The 20,827-nt window shown below is 38.1% G+C and overlaps 1 protein-coding gene across 1 annotated transcript in view; it reads left to right on the top strand.

The window, feature by feature from the left end:
* The first annotated feature begins 1,528 nt into the window (after positions 1-1,528).
* Positions 1,529-20,827, top strand: part of bcl11bb (BAF chromatin remodeling complex subunit BCL11B b) — a 31,674-nt gene continuing 12,375 nt past the window's right edge. The window contains exons 1-2 of the mRNA XM_027155449.2: positions 1,529-2,249; positions 9,616-9,981. Coding sequence (XP_027011250.1) covers positions 2,186-2,249; positions 9,616-9,981 — 430 coding nt within the window. The 5' untranslated portion in view covers positions 1,529-2,185. The remainder of the gene's footprint in view (positions 2,250-9,615; positions 9,982-20,827) is intronic.

Below are 20,827 nucleotides of genomic sequence, written 5' to 3'. Positions count from 1 at the left end.
GTTTATCAACCCAGAATCACTGGAAATATCCTCCAGAGTGAAGGCTGGATCAGGTATTACAGGACATACACGTTATGCATGTTATGTCATAGAAAAACGAATCAGCTCTTGTTATTTAATAAAAAATATTTAAAAATAAGGGCAACCTTGGGGATAATAAGACGACTGAGAACAAAGAGGTGGGAAGAACAAACTGTCCATAGTAAATGTACTAAAGTGTTAAGTGTGTATATAGAGACAGATATGTTGTTTATTAAATTGTTAAGTGTGTATATAGAGACAGATATTGTTTATTAAATTGTTAAGTGTGTATATAGAGACAGAGATATTGTTTATTAAAGTGTTAAGTGTGTATATAGAGACAGAGATATTGTTTATTAAACTGTTAAGTGTGTATATAGAGACAGAGATATTGTTTATTAAAGTGTTAAGTGTGTATATAGAGACAGATATTTGTTTATTAAAGTGTTAAGAGTTTATATAGAGACAGAGATATTGTTTATTAAAGTGTTAAGTGTGTATATAGAGACATATATTGTCTATTAAAGTGTTAAGTGTGTATATAGAGACAAAGATGCTGTTTATTAAAGTGTTAAGTGTGTATATAGAGACAAAGATATTGTTTATTAAAGTGTTAAGTGTGTATATAGAGACAGATATTTGTTTATTAAAGTGTTAAGAGTTTATATAGAGACAGAGATATTGTTTATTAAAGTGTTAAGTGTGTATATAGAGACATATATTGTCTATTAAAGTGTTAAGTGTGTATATAGAGACAAAGATGCTGTTTATTAAAGTGTTAAGTGTGTATATAGAGACAAAGATGCTGTTTATTAAAGTGTTAAGTGTGTATATAGAGACATATATTGTTTATTAAAGAGTTTATATTTTGTGTATTAAAGTGTTGAGTTTATATAGAGACAGATAATTATCTGTATTTTGATTATGTATCTGATAATGTGTTAATTAAATTAATCAGTGTGAAAAGAGAGAGAATGGAACAGTTTGCAGTGTTAATACAATAAAGCAAACAAACGAATAAAATATAAATACTGTTATTAAAGAGGTTACAAAGTGCATTCAAGTGCCAAAGTTTATCTAAATGAACAAAACATAAATGAACCCGTGTGCATTTCTGCAGAACATCTATTATTAATGCACATAACTGCACTGTTGGGTAAATTCTTCAGTATGTTAGTTGAATATTAAAAGGTAATCCACGCTTCAACCCCCGCGCGCTGTACAGCCGCCGTCGCCCCGCAGCGCGCGCTGTTCTTAGGTCTCCAAACGTCACGTCCGTACTTGAACTTGAATTCCAGTCTTTATTCTTTCAGTCTGAGGCAACCCCTGACCACACACACACACACACACACACACACACACACACACACACACACACACACACACACACACACACACACACACACACATGCATGCATGCACACACCCACCCACACACACACACACACACACAAGTACAGGCGCGCGCAGGGTGGGTCCTGTCCGCCTTTCCTCCCTCCCTCCCTCCTCCACTCCCTCCCTCGTGAAGAACCCCGACGTAAAACGCGAGACGTAATTAATGACTCGGCCTGTAGGTCGCTTTTTGAGAAGCAGCTCCGTCTCGTGCGCCGTGAGTTGCCGTTGCCGCGCGCTGACGCCGGGCAGGATGGAGCGCAAGCTTTCATTCACCTGTCAAAACCACTTTGGGAGGAATTGGGATTTGCGCCAGAGATGCTTTTTTTGACACTAGCGCGCATTGAGCTTGAATAATAATAAAAAAAGGAAGAAGACCCCACTTCGAGTCGAGGAGCGTATATTTACAGGCAACTTCTAGTTTGGAGAAGCCGCTGGTGTCGTGCGCTGCGAGCAGAGGAGCTGAATTCTAGATTAGAGTAGAAATTAGGAGATTAGATTTAGCTCTCGCTCGGAGGGTCTTGTTCTACGTGCAGAAGGTGCGTTGTTGTTGTTGTTATTAGTATTTTTTTCCCTGCTTGTTCTGTGTAACCCGTGCGCACCGGAGCGTTCTTGCGTTCTGAAAAATCACCTGAAAGCTTCGGACTCCGGAGAGAAAAGCCGAAGAAAAAAGTTTGCGCAGGGGAAGAGGAAGAAGAGGAAGAAGAGGACTGCGTGTTTCTCACGGACTGATTTTATTCCTCTGTGCTAAGTGTGTGTGAGATGCCGGGCGATGTCCCGCCGCAAGCAGGGCAACCCACAGCACCTGTCCGTGAGCCAGAGGGAAAGCGTGCAGCGTGAGTAATCCCACTCACACACACACACACACACACACACACACACACACACACACACACACACACACACACACACACACACACGATCCTAATCAATAGGCCTAATCAATGACAATAACACGCCTGTCAATAACAACTCTGCACACACGCATGGGAATCACCTATAACTTTACGTACACGCACGCACGCACGCACGCACGCACGCACACACACACACACACACACACGCACACGCACACACGCAGAGGGCGCATTACTTTAACTCAGAGACACTATTCACCCTGTGATTAAATGGTAAATATTTTATAACTCAAGTTTCAAATACAGAGCAGTGCAGGACAAAATCTATCCATGGACACCAAATAGCTATTACACCAGCTTCATTCATGACTTACACGGACCCTTTAAAGAGATTCCAATTAGTCCAGATTAAGTAGACACCTTGATCTGGTCCTTGAAATACAGCATTTTTGATCCACTTTATTCGACGCGAAAAAAGGACTGAACTCCAGACATCCCAATAAAGCATAGATTTCTTTTTCATGACCTTTAACCATATTTGTGCTCACTAAAAAAAAAAAAAAAAAAAAAAAAGGTTCCTGGAAGTTCTTTAGTTTGCCTCACCTTAAACATGTTTCCAGGAAACTTTCTTTCTTTCTTTCTTAAAAAAAAAAAAAAAAAAAAAAAAATTCTTCAAACATAACTGGAATAAAATCTCAATATTCTCAAATAATCTCAAAATTCTATACACATTATGCATGATTATTTTTGCTTAACAGTATCTCATACAGATTTCATCATATTTACCTGAGTACTTAGATTATACTTTCATTTTCAAGTGCATTTTATTCGGAGTGCTTTTCTGGCATTTTAAATATTTTGACAATGACACTGTATTTATTCCTGTTCACCTGGCCAGCTTTTTTATTCAAACCCGGCACAGTTCTATTTTTATTTTCGCATAGAAATCAGATGATCGTCTACATAAACATCAGGCTCTGATATAAATGAAACGCTAAACTACTTTTGACATTTGTGAGGTTTTGATTAAAGTGCAGAAAGTGTAGATTAAACAAAGCATGCACAACTGCTGTGTTTATTAAAAAAAGAAATAAAAAAATAGATCTTTGCATAGAAATATACAGACGTGCAAACATTTTTATGCGGTTTGTTTAATATTCTAATAGCCATTTAATACTAGGTTATTTTTTAAACGTAGGATTTGCTGATGATTGCATATAATTATATATACACAGAAATAAACAATACACTGATTTATAGAATGGTAAGACACGATGCAATTTGCATTTAATTGAACAGGATGAATGATTTGGCTTATGTTTATCTTAATTAGCAAATGAACACATTGTTCTAGTGAAGCCATGCCTCCATAGCTTTACAGTCTCTCGTCGGCTTACAGCGCGATCATCATCGTCAACATCGACGTCAACGTCACCTCATAATAATCAAATCTTACTGTAATTCGAGCTTAAAAAGACTACACACGTTTGGCCCCAGATGCTGTTCGTATCACGTAATTTCAAAAGGTCTTTTTTATCTGATGTTATAACAGAAAAACACGTAAGATTCAGTTCCTGTCTACAGTCAATAGCAGCTTAATCAGCGCAATTAATCCAGCCTGTTTCCTATCGAACAGCTAAAACATGTTCGTTTCACTACCAAGGGCTGTAGCTACAGTAGATTTCTGCGTGTGCTGAAAATAATCCGTGTGTCATAGTACGATTCTGGAGATGATGTGTTGAAGGACGTGATTGTGTCACTAACATCAGCGTCTCGCTTAGGCCTGTAGAGTCAGACGATTCTTCCTGACCTTTAACCTGTCTGACTGAGATGTTTTAATTTCAGGAAAGCTGACGTGCTTTTATGACCCTTTCGAAGATGTGTTACAGTTCGGATGTGTTACACAGATGTAATCTCGTGTAATTATTATCCATTGTAAGGTGTATTTATTCCTTAATACACTATTGAGCACTTCAAGATATGGTCAGAAATCAAAACAAAAATAGACATGTTTAACGTGGATGTAGAAACGTGCACTTTTGTGTCAGGGACAGAAAGAAAATTGTGAATATATGAATTAGGAGCTGTGTAGCTGTAGATATAATAAGGTTCTGTAGTAGTAAGAAGATCAAGCTATGCAAATATGGAACATACCAAACAGAATATACGTGCATAATACTCAGGGCTATACTAAATATTAAATATACTAGACTATCAGACATGTTTTTTCTTACAGAGGTTAACGTTTTGGTTCTATATATATATATATATGTGTGTGTGTGTGTGTGTGTGTGTGTGTGTGTGTGTGTGTGTGTGTGTGAGTGAGAGGAAGCAGAGGAGCCTATGGTCTCTTTCAAGACTGTAATCTTTTGAGCTTTGCTCTAGGGCTTCTTCTTCTAGATCCATGAAGCGTATGCATACACAGTGTAAAGTTTGTAATATAGTTACTGAAGGCATGGCAGTAACTTGTTGCATGTGTGTGTGTGTGTGTGTGTGTGTGTGTGTGTGTGTGTGTGTGTGTGTTTGCTTTTGTGTCCTAGTGTATATGTTTGTTTTAAGATTGTGACTCATATATAATTGTTTGTTTGTGTGGCCCTGCACGTGTCTGTCTAAAGAAAAGTGTGTGTGTGTGTGTGTGTGTGTGTGTGTGTGTGTGTGTTTGGGTGGGTGGGTGTGGGTGTGTGTGTGTGTGTGTGTGTGTGTGTGGGTGGGTGTGTTGATAAATTCAAACCAAGTGTATTACTATTATTACTAATATTCCGAAGACCGTACGCAAGGGGAAAAACCAGAGCGTGCTCATTCGGGTAAGCTAACACTCTTTTAACAGGACGTGTCGGTTGAGACGGTTGCTCAATGCAGGTAGAGTTAACTGCGAGTTAAGGGTGGTGAGATCTATAGGTCACATTACGTTAAAAAAAAGGTGTGGAAACTGGAGGAACCACATATTTCAAGCTACTATATACTGATCATGAGCCCGAAGATAAAGGCAGCTTTAAATGTTTAAAATGTTTCTAATTGCCTGCATGAAAGTGACGAACGAAATCCTAATTAAAACACTGTATGTACTTACTGTATATATGTACAGTACAAACACATCACACACTCTCTCTCTCACACACACACACACACACACACACACACACACACACACACACGGTAATGACTGTATGACCTTTAATTTGTGTGTATGTTTTTTCACACATTATATATATTTATATTCATTATATTTATCTCATTCATTTATATTACAGTTAAACGAATGTGTATATATAAACATGTGTGTGTGTGTGTGTGTGTGCGTGTGTGTGCGTGTGTGTGCGTGTGTGTGTGTACAAAACTATAACTGCCCAAATTAGCAAATTATATCTAATACTTATTATTATCTCTTTCATGTAGATATATACAGTTTAATGCATGTGTGTATATAAACATGTGCATGTGTGTGTGTGTGTGTGTGTGTGTGTGTGTGTGTTTCATTATGTTGGTGGAGATCAAATGTTCCTGACGATGGGAATATAACAGATGGGAGGTTTAACTGGTCCCTACTAGATTTTTTTTTGTTTGTTTTTAGTTTCTTTTCTGTATTTTTTTTAGATTTTTACTGCAAATTTTATTCCAAAGGATTCGCTTTTGTTACTGAGATTAAGATGAGGGTTGGATGTTTGGCTAGGTAAAGTGTTAATTATGTCAGTGATAAGGTTAGTGAGACGTGTGTGTGCGCGCGTGTGTGTGTGTGTGATGGTGTTCTATGTAATTTGACCGTTTTCTCAAAAAAAGACAAGCATGAGTCAATTCATGAACCGTGTGTATATTTATGTGTAGGAGGGGGATGTCCATCACAGTCAGGTGGTTCACTTTAGTGTGCATGTAGTGCAGCAGCATGCACAATGATTCAAAACGATTTGGAGTGACGGTCTGCGGACTCACGCTCGTGACCTTTTGACTGTATACTGTAAAAGAGTGACCAGCATGACTCTTTGTCTTCTTCTTGTTCTGATGAGTCTTACCAAATGTTAAGTAACGTCTCATGTCGGAATCGTCTTCCGAACGCACGTGGACACGGAAGCTGTTGTTTCAGGGTCTGTCACATGTGCACTGATTCGTTTCAGCAGTTTTGTCTAAAGCAGGGCTTCGTATTCACGCCCACGTTATCCATCAGCATTGTGGCATGGAAAGCATGTACGGTAGGGTTTGCTCGATCTGTGTGTGTGTGTGTATGTGTGTGTGTCAGTTGTCAGTACTGTGACTGATAGGGGGTGCTGTAAGTCTTTAGGAGCTTGGTGCAATTGGGAAAAGTGAAACCCCTATACACCAGAAGAAACACCCCCCCCCCCCCAAGCCCTGTTTCTTTTGTGTGTCTGTGTGTGAATATACTTTTTGGGAATTTGTCCTTCCCTCTGATTATAGCCTTAAGGAATAATGTGTGATAAGTGTATTTATCATGTGCACATCCCCCATGAGTCTACCTGCCATCCCAGGAGTATCGTTCCCAATCCGTAATCACTTCCAACCCCTTATCTTAAGCTGGATATAATTCACTTTATTGTCTGTCAATTCTCTTCCCTGAGGATTGTGTATGAAATTGCTGCTTTGTGTGTGTGTGTGTGTGTGTGTTCCACGCTGAACACTGACTCTAATTGAGTAAAGTTACAATACAGCGATGCACGAAAACATCTTGTGAAGCACGCAGTAATTCAAGAGCATTAAAACAACATGTTCGCTGTAGCTTTTTTTGCCCGGCCTTCAGCGCTTCACCCAGCCGTACTTGGAGCATGCCGTTCTCTGTAAACGCAGCTGCCGAGCTTCGCTGATGGTTCGATGGTTAGAGCGTTTATGTATTTATTTATTCTTGCTCATGTCATGTTTGCGTCTGAAATACTTTTGTGACACAAACAGGTTTTGAGTGAACATGAGCTACCGTATTTTTACAGAATACAGAATTCATTAGTGTTCGCTAGTCACTAAAAAAATTATGTTCTGAGGTAAACAAGTTTTTGAATTTCCTTTTATTATGATAATTGATAACTGATCATTTAAAGATCAGGTAAACAATAATAATAATAATAATAATAATAATAATAATAATAATAATAATAATAATAATAAATGAGAAACATTATGCTTATTTATAGTTGCTGTTATGATAACAATAATAATATTAACAACAACAACAACAATAATAATAATAATAATAATAATAATAATAATAATAATAATAATAATAATAATAATAATAATAATGTCATAATGATTGCTATTAATAATCACAATGTTGGAATAGTATTATTATTATTATTTCTTTTGTTTGTTATTTTTTATTTAGGATTTGATATTTGTGTGTGTGTGTGTGTGTGTGTGAGTGTGAGTGTGTGTGTGAGTGTATGTGTATATGTGTATGTGCTTCGCAGCCCCACCTGCATTTTTTTGCGCTGTGCCCCGTAGCAGTGCTGGGCGTTTTTTCTCAGGGGCGAGGGTGCTACTGAACGAGCTCCTGTCCTCCATTCCTGTGGCGTTGGGATCTTTGCCAACTCCATGACATTTATGTTCCTCCTCCGGCGATCTTACTCAACCGTGTGTGAACAAACAGGCTGATGCCTCTTTCATCTCACACTGAGAGCTGAGTACAGATGGCCAGGTGTGTGTCGGCGACACGGCCTCAGAATCGCTTCGCTGTTAACGTTCAGGCTGCCATCTCGCAGCAACGTTCTCCTGCGAGAACATGGAGGGGTTGATAGACACCAGACGTGGATGTAGAGTTCCATGATTATTTATGCATATATCAGATGTTATAACATGCAATAAGATCCCAGTGGTTCGAAGGTATTAGTATTACTGTAGGACGGGATATGAGAGAAACGATAGACAAAAAACTATTAGTCTGAAAATGTGCACATACATTTTTCTGTTTAATGTATGATAATGTATAAGTAAGCACTCTCTCTCTCTCTCTCTCTCTCTCTCTCTCTCTCTCTCTCTCTCTCTCTCTCTCTCTCTCTCTCTCTCTCTCTCTCTCTCTCTCTGCCTGTAATTTACCTGAGATTAGAAGCTAAACCTATTGAACGTATGTAACATATGTTATCATGAATACAAGGCAGACAGTACAGCTGTATTCTGGTTTGCAAACGATCGAGTGCTAGCGTGACAGAGCATAAATATTCACACAGGAGGTGGTTGTTTGTCGAGTATCCTTAACCGATCTTTTCCCAAAAGCGCACCTGCGAGGCGGCCTGCGGCTCTCGCGCCTTGTTTGCGGCTTCAGCAAGCGCTCCTTGGCTTCTACCTGTACAGTGCATGTGCACATCTCCAGCATCCGGTCCAGCGTGCAGAGAAGTAGACCGGAAATAGACATAGCACTGCAGGATTGTGCTATTGCACGGCTGTGACAAACACACACATACACACACACATCCACACACACCACACACACACACACACAGACACCTTGTCTGATCTCAGTTTGTAGATCACAGGTGTTCTGCTTTTTGTGGTGTGAAGAAAGAGAAAGGTATTTTGCAACTGCAAGACACTACTTGTGCGTTATAGCAAGCGTACACTATCAGGATCACAGGCTGCGGTCACTTTGAGGCCAAGTTTATGCTCTGAAGCTGAGAACATGGCGTCAGCAAACTTGAAAGCTCGTTTCAAGGACATTGTTGTTTCTAGAGTTTTAGTAACGACAAAGAAATCCGATCATCTGTAATTAAACGTCAGGAGGAACGAAGAATAGCCACAATATAAAATTTTAGTGGAACGGCTTGATGAAAAATCGAACTAAAGCAACTTTCTCCATGTCCAGATATAATCGGTTTTCAGCGGTCGGACGTTTTTTTGACTTACTTTTCTTTTGAAAATTGAAAAGGAATTGAAAATGTTCATTTGATACTGTAGCTCATCACTAATAATAAACGTCTAGCTCACATAAAACCTTTTCTGTTTACAGCTGTTCAGCTCTACAGTGGTGACGTTTAGGACACAGTGTGACTTAGTGTAAGATCTAAACAATACGAAAATACTCACTGTACCAGGTAGGACTCTTGGGTAACTGGAATCACACAAAATAAGCGGAATTGCTTCGTAAAGCTGAAAGGGATCCGAATGCACGTATAGTCTAACGTTTAGCCAAAATTTGAAATCTGAAACTCGGATTTTTCCTGTCATTTTTAATTAATTGATATCGGTAACATGTTTATTTAAGAATTATTATACGGCTTTGAAGTAAGTAAAGGTTTGCATGTGTATTTATACAAGACTTTATGTGAGATAGACTCAAAGCTTTCCATAAACTTGTTTAAATAACAAGCTGAAAATTCAATTCTGTCTTGTCCTCTCTCTTTCCCCCAAACAGCCGAGGCCAACCATGAAATGGGGGTGGAGCCTCGTTCACCAGGGGTGTGTCCTCGCAGTCCAATGGGCAACGCTGGAGAAAGAGACCTGCTGACCTGTGGCCAGTGTCAGACCAACTTCCCTCTGGGAGACATCTTGGCCTTCATCGAGCACAAGAGAAGGCTATGCCGCGGGGCTGGAGCCTGCTATGAGAAGCCCAGCAATGGCGGTGCCACGTCCTCATCACCGCATGCTCTACGAGTAGAACTCACCAGGAGACCCTGCCCCGTGGAGATCGGCATCCAGGTCACACCGGGAGAGGAAGAAGAAGAAAAGCGTCTAACGCCTGCAAGAGGAATCTGCCCCAAGCAAGAGAGTGTACCGACAGGTACGAGGTGGGAGGGGAGAGGAGGGGAGGGTTTGTGGGAGGGCTTGGAGAGAAGTGATTGATATGGACTGTAGTGGAAAAAAATACATGTTCGTACATACATCCAGGTGTAGGTCGGGGTGTGTGTTACGCTTTTGATATAGCACATCTCTGCACTTGAAATTTCACGCATAAAAATCCTGATCCTAATCCCACAAATATATCAAGATTTTTTTCCTTTAGCTTTGGTGGCAGGAGAGATTACATGTCAGCTGTCAGTTCAGTTCATTAGACTCCTATTCCCACGCCCCTTCTTTCTTTTTCTTCTTCCCTCAAACAAACTCTGACTAAAGGACAAGATTTTATAACGGAAGAATTTTTTTGGCATTTTAGCTTGTAAGGTGCTTTCACACTTCCCAAAGTGCATGCTGTAACTGGAACAACGCTTTTATTAGCCCTAGCTAGTATCCGCTAACTAACTAACTAACTAACTAACTAACTAACTAACTAACTAACTAACTAACTAACTAACTAAGTATCTCTAAATAAATAACTCACTATGCAGACTGTATTTATTACTACCACTAATAATGATGAAAGACTAGGTTCATTGTGGTGAGGATGATGTTTGGTTTTGGAGGCTGAAAATAAAGACAAGCGCGTCGGCTTGTTTCTGGAAAACTGATTGTTAGTTTGAATCCCAGGGTAAATGTGGCTTTGAATAAAAGTAACTGTGAAAGGAGGAAGCATAAATAAGTGCTTGTGTCAATGACTGCATACAACTACAGTTCAAGTGGAACGTGACGTCATGTCACTTCTGTTCCAGTCCCAACAATAGACAGAAAATTATAACATTGAGAAATTGGAAATGAAATATTTTCAATTGTTCAAGACTTATATGTCCTCACTTACATGCCCTTTTCTCCAGCTCTTGTCCTCTTAATTGATTGTTTTTCTCGTTTGAGTCTCAACTCTTTCTCAGCACGACCTGTTTGGTCAGAAGGTAAAAAATAATCGACGTCACTCGGTGCTTTCTTTCTTCGATCTTTCTGTTTTGGAATCTCTGTACCTCTGCTGCGACCAAAAAATGCCAATGGGACCATTTTTCATAAAGGAAAAATCACATTCCTTCTGAAATACCGTCGCTAAATTTAGAATCACACGTCAAACTTGTGCTTACAGTTGAAAATTTTTTTTTTGTTGTCCTGGTGTGAAAGCTCCCTTAGAACAAACAAGTGAGGACACAAAAGTGTTCAAGAGAGTAAGAAGATAAGTTTCAAAAGACATCTTCAGTACCAGTAGCTTACTGTTTATTCCACGTTTACACAGTAGGGCTTTGCTAGCTAGCTTAGTTATCTAATCAGCCCAATCAGACGTCTGTATTTGGCGCAGTTTGGTGTAAATAATCAACAAGTGTATTATTTATCGAACAACTCATTTTTCCCAACATGACCTTGTAGTTAGAAATTGGGCACAATTTGTATGAAAAGTTACAAAGGTTAACGCTGGGGTTAGCATTTGGATCGTTTCTTTTAACTTTGTTTGTTTGAATGAAATTGAATGACATCCAACCGCATAATTTGTTCTTGTCTGAATTCTCTCTCTTTTTAAAAAAAAAAGAGATCAGTTTTTTTTTCTTAATGGTATCAGGTTTTAATAAGTGGTTTTTGAAATGAAAGCGTACACTTTGCTACAGAAGTCGCTGCCAATGTTGGGTTGTTGTTTCAATTAGGTCTCATTAGCAAGTCACCACTTGACGTATCCTCCGTATTTAGATAGGATCAAAAACATTTTCAGGTGTTCGAACGGTTCCTGCGCTCTTCAGAGTTGGAATGAAACTCACGGAAATATGAAGATGACATCAAGGAAATATGGGAAAATAAATTTATGAAAGAGTTTCTTTCTTTCTTTCTTTCTTTCTTTCTTTCTTTCTTTCTTTCTTTCTTTCTTTCTTTCTTTCTTTCTTTCTTTCTTTTTTTCTTTCTTTCTTTCTTTCTTTCTTTCTTTCTTTCTTTCTTTCTTTCTTTCTTTCTTTCTTTCTTTCTTCCTTCCTTCCTTCCTTTCTCATTTGTAATAAAACATCCCTTTGGGCCCAAAGCACTTTGCCAGCTGAAACCAATTTTCTTTATAGACAAAGAAAAACTGAACCTTACTCTACATGTTGGAAGGATTTAATATATTAGGAGAGAAAATTTAGGGAAGCTCATTAAGAAAAAAATAGGATTATTATTATTATTATTATTATTATTATTATTATTATTATTATTATTATTATTATTATTATTATTATTAAGGGAGATTTTTTGTCTGTTCACACCCAGGTCTCAATACTATGTCTACTGTATTTGAGGGGCATTTTTTCATTAAGGGTTCTAATCTAAAGCTAGCTCTAGCTTAAGGTCATGACCTTAAACACAACTTCGGTGAACATCATTTATGGTACCGGCGGACTAAATGTTTGTCCAATTTTGTTGTGAGAAAAAGATTGTTGTACACACACACACACACACACACACACACACACACACACACACACACACACACACACACACACACACACACACACACACAACTTGCAATAATTTTTTGGTCATGAGTTGAGATCAGATTACAAACATAACCTAACTTAGTCCTGATTTATTCCCGTCATGATCAGTAATGGCCAATGGCCCAAAGTTCTGGCAGAGTCAGACATGTTTTAGTCCCAGAGAGTGACGCTCATCTTAAAAGCACAGACAGGAGGACGGCATGGAGTCTCTCGAAAAACAGGGGACAGCTACATAAAAGGTAGCGATGCTGAAACGATCTGTCAAACTGTCTTTGCGCGAACTGATTTCAGGATACAACATAAAGCATGACGTTAATAATCTTTCGTTACAGATCGACTTAGAGAACATGTTATTGCACAGCCTTGTTAAAGAATTTCAGGATCTTCTTGTACATTGTGAACAGAAAAAAGCGGATTGAACTTACCGTGCATACGTAATTACAATCATATTCAGTTTTACGTTATTCATTAGCGCTTAGATATTCAAGCCCAATGCTATTCGTTAATTCTATTATTTTAAAATTTCAAATTATTTTTTCGGATGTCTTGTAGTTTCTCTGAGCGTCAGTGTAGTCGGTTGACGTTGCATCCAGTCCAAAAGTTTAAAATTTTTCCAAGGCGGATGATACGTGCATTGTGTAAGCTGCCATGCTAACCGTTATGATTAACAATTCAGTTCCAATTAAGGCCCAATTGTTTATCTAGGACAAATTGTTCAGTTGTTTTGTTTATAATTTTATATAAATTCATCTTCTATCATATCATAATCTTGCTTTAGGCAAAAATGGATTCATCTCACAGTATATTTTTATATTACTTTTACGTTTTCTTTGCTCTTGAAAGAAAGAAAGAAAGAAAGAAAGAAAGAAAGAAAGAAAGAAAGAAAGAAAGAAAGAAAGAAAGAAAGAAAGAAAGAGAAATTTTCTAAGGTGAGGAATAATTTCGTAGGTGTTATGTCGAGTAACAGCAGAATAAATACAGCCTGATAGATGTGTCATAAATATGTTGTATCTTAATATTTACTCATTCTAAGATTTAAACATGGATGTAAGTAAAATACTGATATGGAGGAACTTAAGCGATGTCACAGAAACAAAATAATTAAAATGAGTGAAAAATATATAGTCTATAGCCTAGCATCTTGAAGAAGTGCTGATGATATTCACAAAGCTCCAAAAATCAAGAAGTGACATGATATATTGTGATCATATTATGATATTGTGCACCAACGTAGCTTCATACTGTTTATGTTATCCGGTGCAGATACTCACAATTCCTCCATCACTCTGCTCAGAAGATGTTGAATAGTTCAAGGCAAATAGCAGGTTCGATATTGTTGATATTTATTCTCTCGTTCTAATACTTTCTGTAGTAAAATTCCCAGAAAAAAAAACACACAGACTTGTAGCATAGACATACCACAAAAAACCGTAGGCTAATAATAAACAGATTAGCAAGATTTAAGATTTTTTTATGCTATATAAAACCTTCTAAATGCTACTCCTCCTTGAGCTCATTTTAAGCTACTATCACCAAACTCACCATAGACACATTATTATTATTATTATTATTATTATTATTATTATTATTATTATTATTATTATTATTATTATTATTATTATTATTACACTGTGCAATTATTACAGAATAAAAAGTGATGTATAAACATGCAGGCGATTATAGTTGAGTTCTATGTAGTAAAAATTTTTGAAATTAAAAGAGCATAATTTCCAATATGATGACGTTTTCTCAAATAAACCTTTATGGAAAATTTAGGGAAGGAGTCTCAGAGTTAAGCAACATTCAGTAAACCCCAGGAAAGTCTTTTTGGTTTCTTGGTAACGAGCTGTTTGTTTTGTTGTTGTTTTTTAGTGGTGGTGAGGAATACAGACTGTTTTATTGTATACAGATACTATAACATAAGTGACAACAGGAGAGAACTTGTCTTGTGGACATGCCACTTGCCACAACATGAACTATATGCAACTATAAACAGATAAAAAGTCCTTATAGTTGTCATTAAGTAATGTAATTGTAATCACTGTGGAATGAGATGTTGTATTAACTCTGGTTCCCAAACCAGTTGTTGATTATTTTCCAATAACAACACAACACATGGTGTATTTTATTCCTCGCTTAGAAGCGTCAAAGGAAATGAAGGTTATCTGCAGACATGCAGAGTAGAGAGGAGCTCCAGGGCGAAACTGTAGCTTGCCACAGCATGAAAACTTTGCTAATCAAATTGAATGCAGTAAGGCTTTATGTGTATCGTTGGTCAGAAGGAATGTATACTGATTGCTCAAGGTTAGAGTTTGATGAGTACACAGCGTTAACCGTTCACATCCAACAATGGCTGAGAATGTCTAATCAGGCTTTGTCAAATTATTCGCATCTATCTACTGACAGTACTTTGCCATAAGCACAAAAAGATTGGCAGCCGAAAACTATTAAAGGAAAAGTGGCCTTCATTTATGTCCATAACCTTTCCTGCTAAGGAAGGGACTGAGAGTGTAGAGATATGTCCCTCTGTCCACTGCGGTCCCACAGGCCCGATCCTGGCACATTGGCAGACATTTAAACTCGATTGCAGCCTTGGCCGTCATTTGAACTCATCTCCCCCCCCAACATCATGCTCCCGCCGGGGCAGTTTGACAGCGTGGCAGGCTCAAGCATGAGGAAGTTATCCCTGACCTCCAGCTTAAAGGATCAGCACCACTTTGAGATGTGATATGAGCTGTCCTTGTTATGCTAGTGCAGAAACTTACTTCCAAAAATCTCGCTTCATTTAGTATAATTTAGTATATACAGTATGAGCATAAATCAGGTGATCACTGAATTCCTTTTTTTTTTTTTTTTTTTACTTTCGTGAATTTTTCTCATCTAAATAAATGCATTAATTCATTAATTATATTGCGTCATAGTTTTTAAAATTAAAAACTAAAAATGAGCAAATTACTGCTCCATTCAAAATTTTTGCACAATTTCTTAGCTCACCTTTTACTTTATTTTCCAAAATATTACCTACTGTTTTTACTTAACAGTACTTAAACAGTAATAATTATTTACTTCAATTATTTACATATATAAAAAAATATTTCCTTTTCTTTTTATTTGGGGAAAACTTATTTGTATAGCGCTTTTAACAATGGACATTGTCTCAAAGCAGCTTTACAGAACATAAATAAACATAATATATAGTACAAAAACCTCTAATATTACACAGATTAATATTAGACAAAGGTTCGAGACTAATATTAGGATTTGTTTGTATTTATCCCCACTGAACAAAGCCTGAGGCGGCTGTGATGAGGAAAAATTGAGAGGAACCAGACTCAAAAGTGAACCTCACTTTCATTTGGGTGAACCAGGAGGGTGTGATTATAAACTGTTATAAACACCAGTGAATGTTATTATGAATAATGTCCTTTCTACCTTCTTATAAAGTATTGATTTGAAGTTTGTTGTCCTCAAATACCACATGTTTTTAGATGTAATGTCCTGTTTATTAGAGACATGATCCAATACCATACATTAGACCCTGTATATTTCTCACTCTCTTCTACCATGCTATTTATTTATATACTGTATTGCATCGAAACAGCTCTGGAGTGTAACAAATTCCATTAGCTTTATAATCCTTAAACATAGCAATCTCTGATCTCTGAATACGGATCTGGATCTAATAAACAGATAAAATATTACTGTACACATTTAATTAATGAGATTAATATTTGAGTAGATGGATGATATTCGGAAGAGGTCCGAATGTATTAGTTTGAGATTTACTTTGCAGTCAAATATTTGAGAATTGTTCTGCTTCTCAGTAATAAATCAAGAATAAGAAGAAGTAATTTGCTCAAATTCATATTCAGGGCAATTAAGAGCAGATCTTTTGGCGAATGGCAGGAATATTTTCCTCAACATTGCAACACATTTCTTAGGTGTGCGAGTGAAAGATTCTTTGAAATGACAGATTTCAGTGGAATCAGTGCAACACACTTGCCGTGGCGCATGATAGAGCTTCCAGATGTGAGCGTAATCATTGGTGAGAGAGAGCGGTCCGTCAAACCTTTGAGGTTTTCCTTGTCTAAACGTTCGCCTCACGAGGCCCGAACCTTGATCAAGAGGTCTCCAAGAGTTCTTTTGTTTCCCGGCTGCAGATGGTGCTCTGTGTTTCCTATACAACGTGTAGAGTGTGTAAGATATGTGGGATTGTAAACAAGACTGGATTGTCACGGTATAACCGTAAACCACCAGGCTTGATTACGGCATGTTTCTTATTTAAGACGCTACCTGTTCTTTTGTGAAATACAAATGCCATCAATTTTCTCCTCATTTGCAAAACCGCATAGACGACGACACCTACACCATGCGTTTATTGCAGGCTGCATAGTAAATTCTATTTTTTTTTAATCTGCCTAAGCAAGCACACGTCCTCTCACGCTGGCCCTTTGCAGTATTCGTCTAATCACCGAGCGTGCTCTCATTTAAATATTAGAGTAGTCTTTAATCATGGAAAGTAATCAGTGTCATGCATATTCATACGGTCCCGGTCTAACAGTCTCATTGTCTCGCTTCAGTGCCAAATCATCTCAGCCAGTCTCTCAGCTGCCTGCTCTGATAGCGAGAGCCTGGTCCTGTGCCAAAAATACAAAAAAAACAACCATCTCAAGTTTGAAAGAACTTCTCTCGCATTTATATGTTGTCCCTGAAGAGAGAGGTGTGAGTGTGCATGGGTGTGTGTGTGTACGTGTGTGTGTGTGTGTGTGTGTGTGTGTGTGTGTGCGCGTGTGTGTGCGTGCATTCGTGGGTGTGTTTGTGTGTCTGCGGGATGAGAGAGAGAGAGGAGAGATTTTCGAAAGATGGCGAGACTGATCCCTGTTCCGAGCGATGAATATTTGCGCAGGGGCTCAAGGAAAACTCCATTTGCATAATGACTTTGTAGTTCTGCATTAATTAAATTTGCATATGAAACTGCGTTAATTACCTCTGATCATCTGGTTTCGACTCAGCTGCATTTGATGTCCAGCCTTCAGGGTTGTGATTAGAGGTTACAGTGGCATTTTGTGTGTGTGTGTGTGTGTGTGTGTGTGTGTGTGTGTGTGTGTGTGTGTGTGTGTGTGTGTGTGTGTGTGTGTGTGCGTGTCTATTTGTGTGAAGAGGCTAGGTGCGTGTGCAAGAGATCGTTAGCGGATGTGAAAAGCCATTTTCTCACACTGTCACTCAGAGTACACAGGATGAGTAAACTGTATCTGCAGCCCTCCATATCCTCTGTACAGAACTGACTATAAAGGCGTTTGATTTACAGCTCAATATCAGAACGCATCATAGTATTTGGTCCAAACTTCCCCATTTCACATCATTACATTTAGTCATAGCTAAAACCCTAGAGTAATTGAGAACACTTCCTACGAAGGCCATACATACTGTATATAAAGGCCTATGAGCACATTCATAACATGTTATGATTATTCGTTACGGTTTATAGCAACGTTTTGAATGAAATTGCGCTGAACTATTAATTCCTCAGGTTGCTTAATTCAACTCAACTACAAACTGTTGTAAGAAATATTATTTATTTATATTATTTACTGTCCAGTGTCACCAAAATGAGGATGAGGTTCACTTTACCATTTTTATTCTGTTTTTTTTTTTTTTTAGTTCTGTAAAGCTGCTTTGAGACAATGTGAACTGTTAAAAGTGTCATACAAATAAATTGAAAATATATCGAATTGAATTATACACTTCATGGTTAACACTATAAGCTTTGTCAATGTAAAACATGTTACATCACAAGTGTCGAAGAAATTCAGGATCATTTTATTTATTTATTTATATATCTATATCTATCTATCTATCTATCTATCTATCTATCTATCTATCTATCTATCTATCTATCTATCTATCTATCTATCTATCTATCTATCTATCTATCTATCTATCTATCTATTTATTAATCTGGTGAAGTTATATATTTTAATAAGTCGTCATCGTCTCTGGTGCGATTCCTTTATTAAAGAAGACAAACACAAGACAAAATAGGACTCTTTGGTTAAGTGATATAATGTGTCATGAAGTTATACACATTGTGTTTACCATGAAAATAAAGTAATAACATGCAAAAAAACAAGAGCTATAAAGTCTTATACATTGTCATAGGTAATTGTCATGTTGTTAAAGATCCAATGATGCACCGTATGTTTATTATATTATATTATAGATATATTAAGTTTTATAGATTATGTTAAATAATAGCTCTCTAGCTTAAAAAAAATCACATTGCATTGGTGTGACTGTTATCTTCATCCAATCTCGGTTCACTGTATCAGTAATGTTTGCTCACATAATAATTTCAATATGTTACCGTGTACTGAGAAAATAACCAAAACCCACAAAATCATTTTTTTACCCAAGACAAGGACATTGGCTGAAGTAAACAATTCAAATAAATTTTATACATTTATAATGTCGATTCAAAGCTACAGCTGTTACATTTAAACAATAAAAGGTTATAAGATGGGACACATGTGATAACATCCTAACAAATCTGTACTTACAAATCTGTAGTTTTGTTCAACTATCCATCACTGGAGCAATAATAAATTCCAGTTAGGCTTTTCTGAAGGTTTTATTTTGGCCTTTTCACTACCTTTGGACCAAAGATGTCAATCTACAAAAATGTATTTCACTTAAAGTTATGGATATAAATAATTAGGTTTTGAGTAAACAACTTTTAAGGGTTTATTTATGACACTCTAGGAAGCTGTAAGAACCTAAGAAGACTTTTGTTGCATTACAGAACACACCTCTGGCAAAAGCATCCACCTTTCCTGTTGTAGTTAGTTGTGGTTTCAGACAAAAAAAGCCTACAATACAAACACATAAGTCTGGCTTGTGAAATCCCCAGGAGGTTTGCATTGCCCCAGGGACTCATGGGATTGGGATTGGAGGCGTGGCTTTCGGGGCTGGTTCAGACCACCCCTAGGACGGCTGATTGGTTTTTCGACCCTGCTCCATGCTGGATCGGTTAAAGTGCGGCAGAAAAGAGCGACACGCCATGTGCTTTCCACTCGCCGCCCTGTAAGGAGTTAAAGTCTCCCACATGAAGGCATCAAACGCTCCACATACCGCTTTATGGTAGTCATATGGCAACCGATTTGATATTTTTCCTACCACAGCAGGGAATAAAACTCGCCACTAATTTAGGCTGCAAGCGCCGCCGCTAAATTTCAGCATGTGCTGACGGTGTTCGCCAGATGTTTTCCTTTTGGTCCCTCTCGCTTTTCAGCCCTCTCTCTCTCTCTCTCTCTCTGGACTTGCCTAATGTTCTCTCACATTTTGTGAGAAGCTGCCTGGCTGTGGCACAAGTTTAGAAAACAGAGACTAAGTTTTTATTATAATTATTAAAAACATCATTGCTCTGGTTATAGTTTTCAGCTTGTGAGGAATCGTGTCCCATTGGATCTGTCAGCAGCAGCTCGTTCTCATCGTGTCTCTGCGAGCTAACCGCACTGCTGACGCCCAGATGCGACCCTCTGCTTCTGGAGCATGTTTAAGCCCCTGTGATTTTCTGCTTTTACTCATTATTTTTCTTCTCCTGCTCCTTGATTATGAGAGGACCTCCAGATTATATGGGTCATGTTCTATTAAGATGGAGCACATGACAATGTTTTCCTGTTTTTCACAGCATATCATAAATGCCTGGTTTTCACACCCTCACACATTTTTTACATTTTTCTGTCTCTGTCGCGCTCTCTTTCGTCCCCTCGGGAAGGTATTAAGGTGAAAGTATAGGGTGCTGTATGTTAAAAGAGACACACACTGATCTCCTTGTGAAAACACTCCTTCCCTATTTTTTTTTCTTAGGCCCCTAAAGGCTTAGCCCTCAAAAGCCGAGGACTTGCTTAGCAAAAGAAGTAAGCGAGATCTGAAGCTGCGGCTGTTTTAAACAAACAGTTTTTCTCCGCAGACATTACAACATCTCACGTCGATGGCGAGATCTCATTGCATGAGCTTAATTCAGTGGTAAAGTGCGGTGTCGGCTTGAGCATTACCAGCCAGAACGTAAGCTCAGTTACAGCGGCTTTGCTCGCCACCGTTATTGTCGTTGCGTTCTGGGTGGCATTATAAAAACGCGACCGCTTTTAAACACCGAAGTTCTCATATGCTTTTTTACGGTTGTCTTATTTTCCCCTCCCTCACTCAAGCTGTCTGTCTTTTTCCCTGGCGCTGATTTTGATCTGTCTTGATGTGATAAATGCCGCATGCTGACCATGACTGGGCCATATGCCACCGCTTTGCTGTGGATACTATTTTCAC

The sequence above is a fragment of the Tachysurus fulvidraco genome, chromosome 16 (genome assembly GCF_022655615.1).
Source record: "Tachysurus fulvidraco isolate hzauxx_2018 chromosome 16, HZAU_PFXX_2.0, whole genome shotgun sequence".
Classification (NCBI taxonomy): Eukaryota; Metazoa; Chordata; class Actinopteri; order Siluriformes; family Bagridae; genus Tachysurus; species Tachysurus fulvidraco.
Note: the sequence above shows the minus strand (reverse complement) of the source record. Positions and strands in the feature narration are given on the sequence as shown.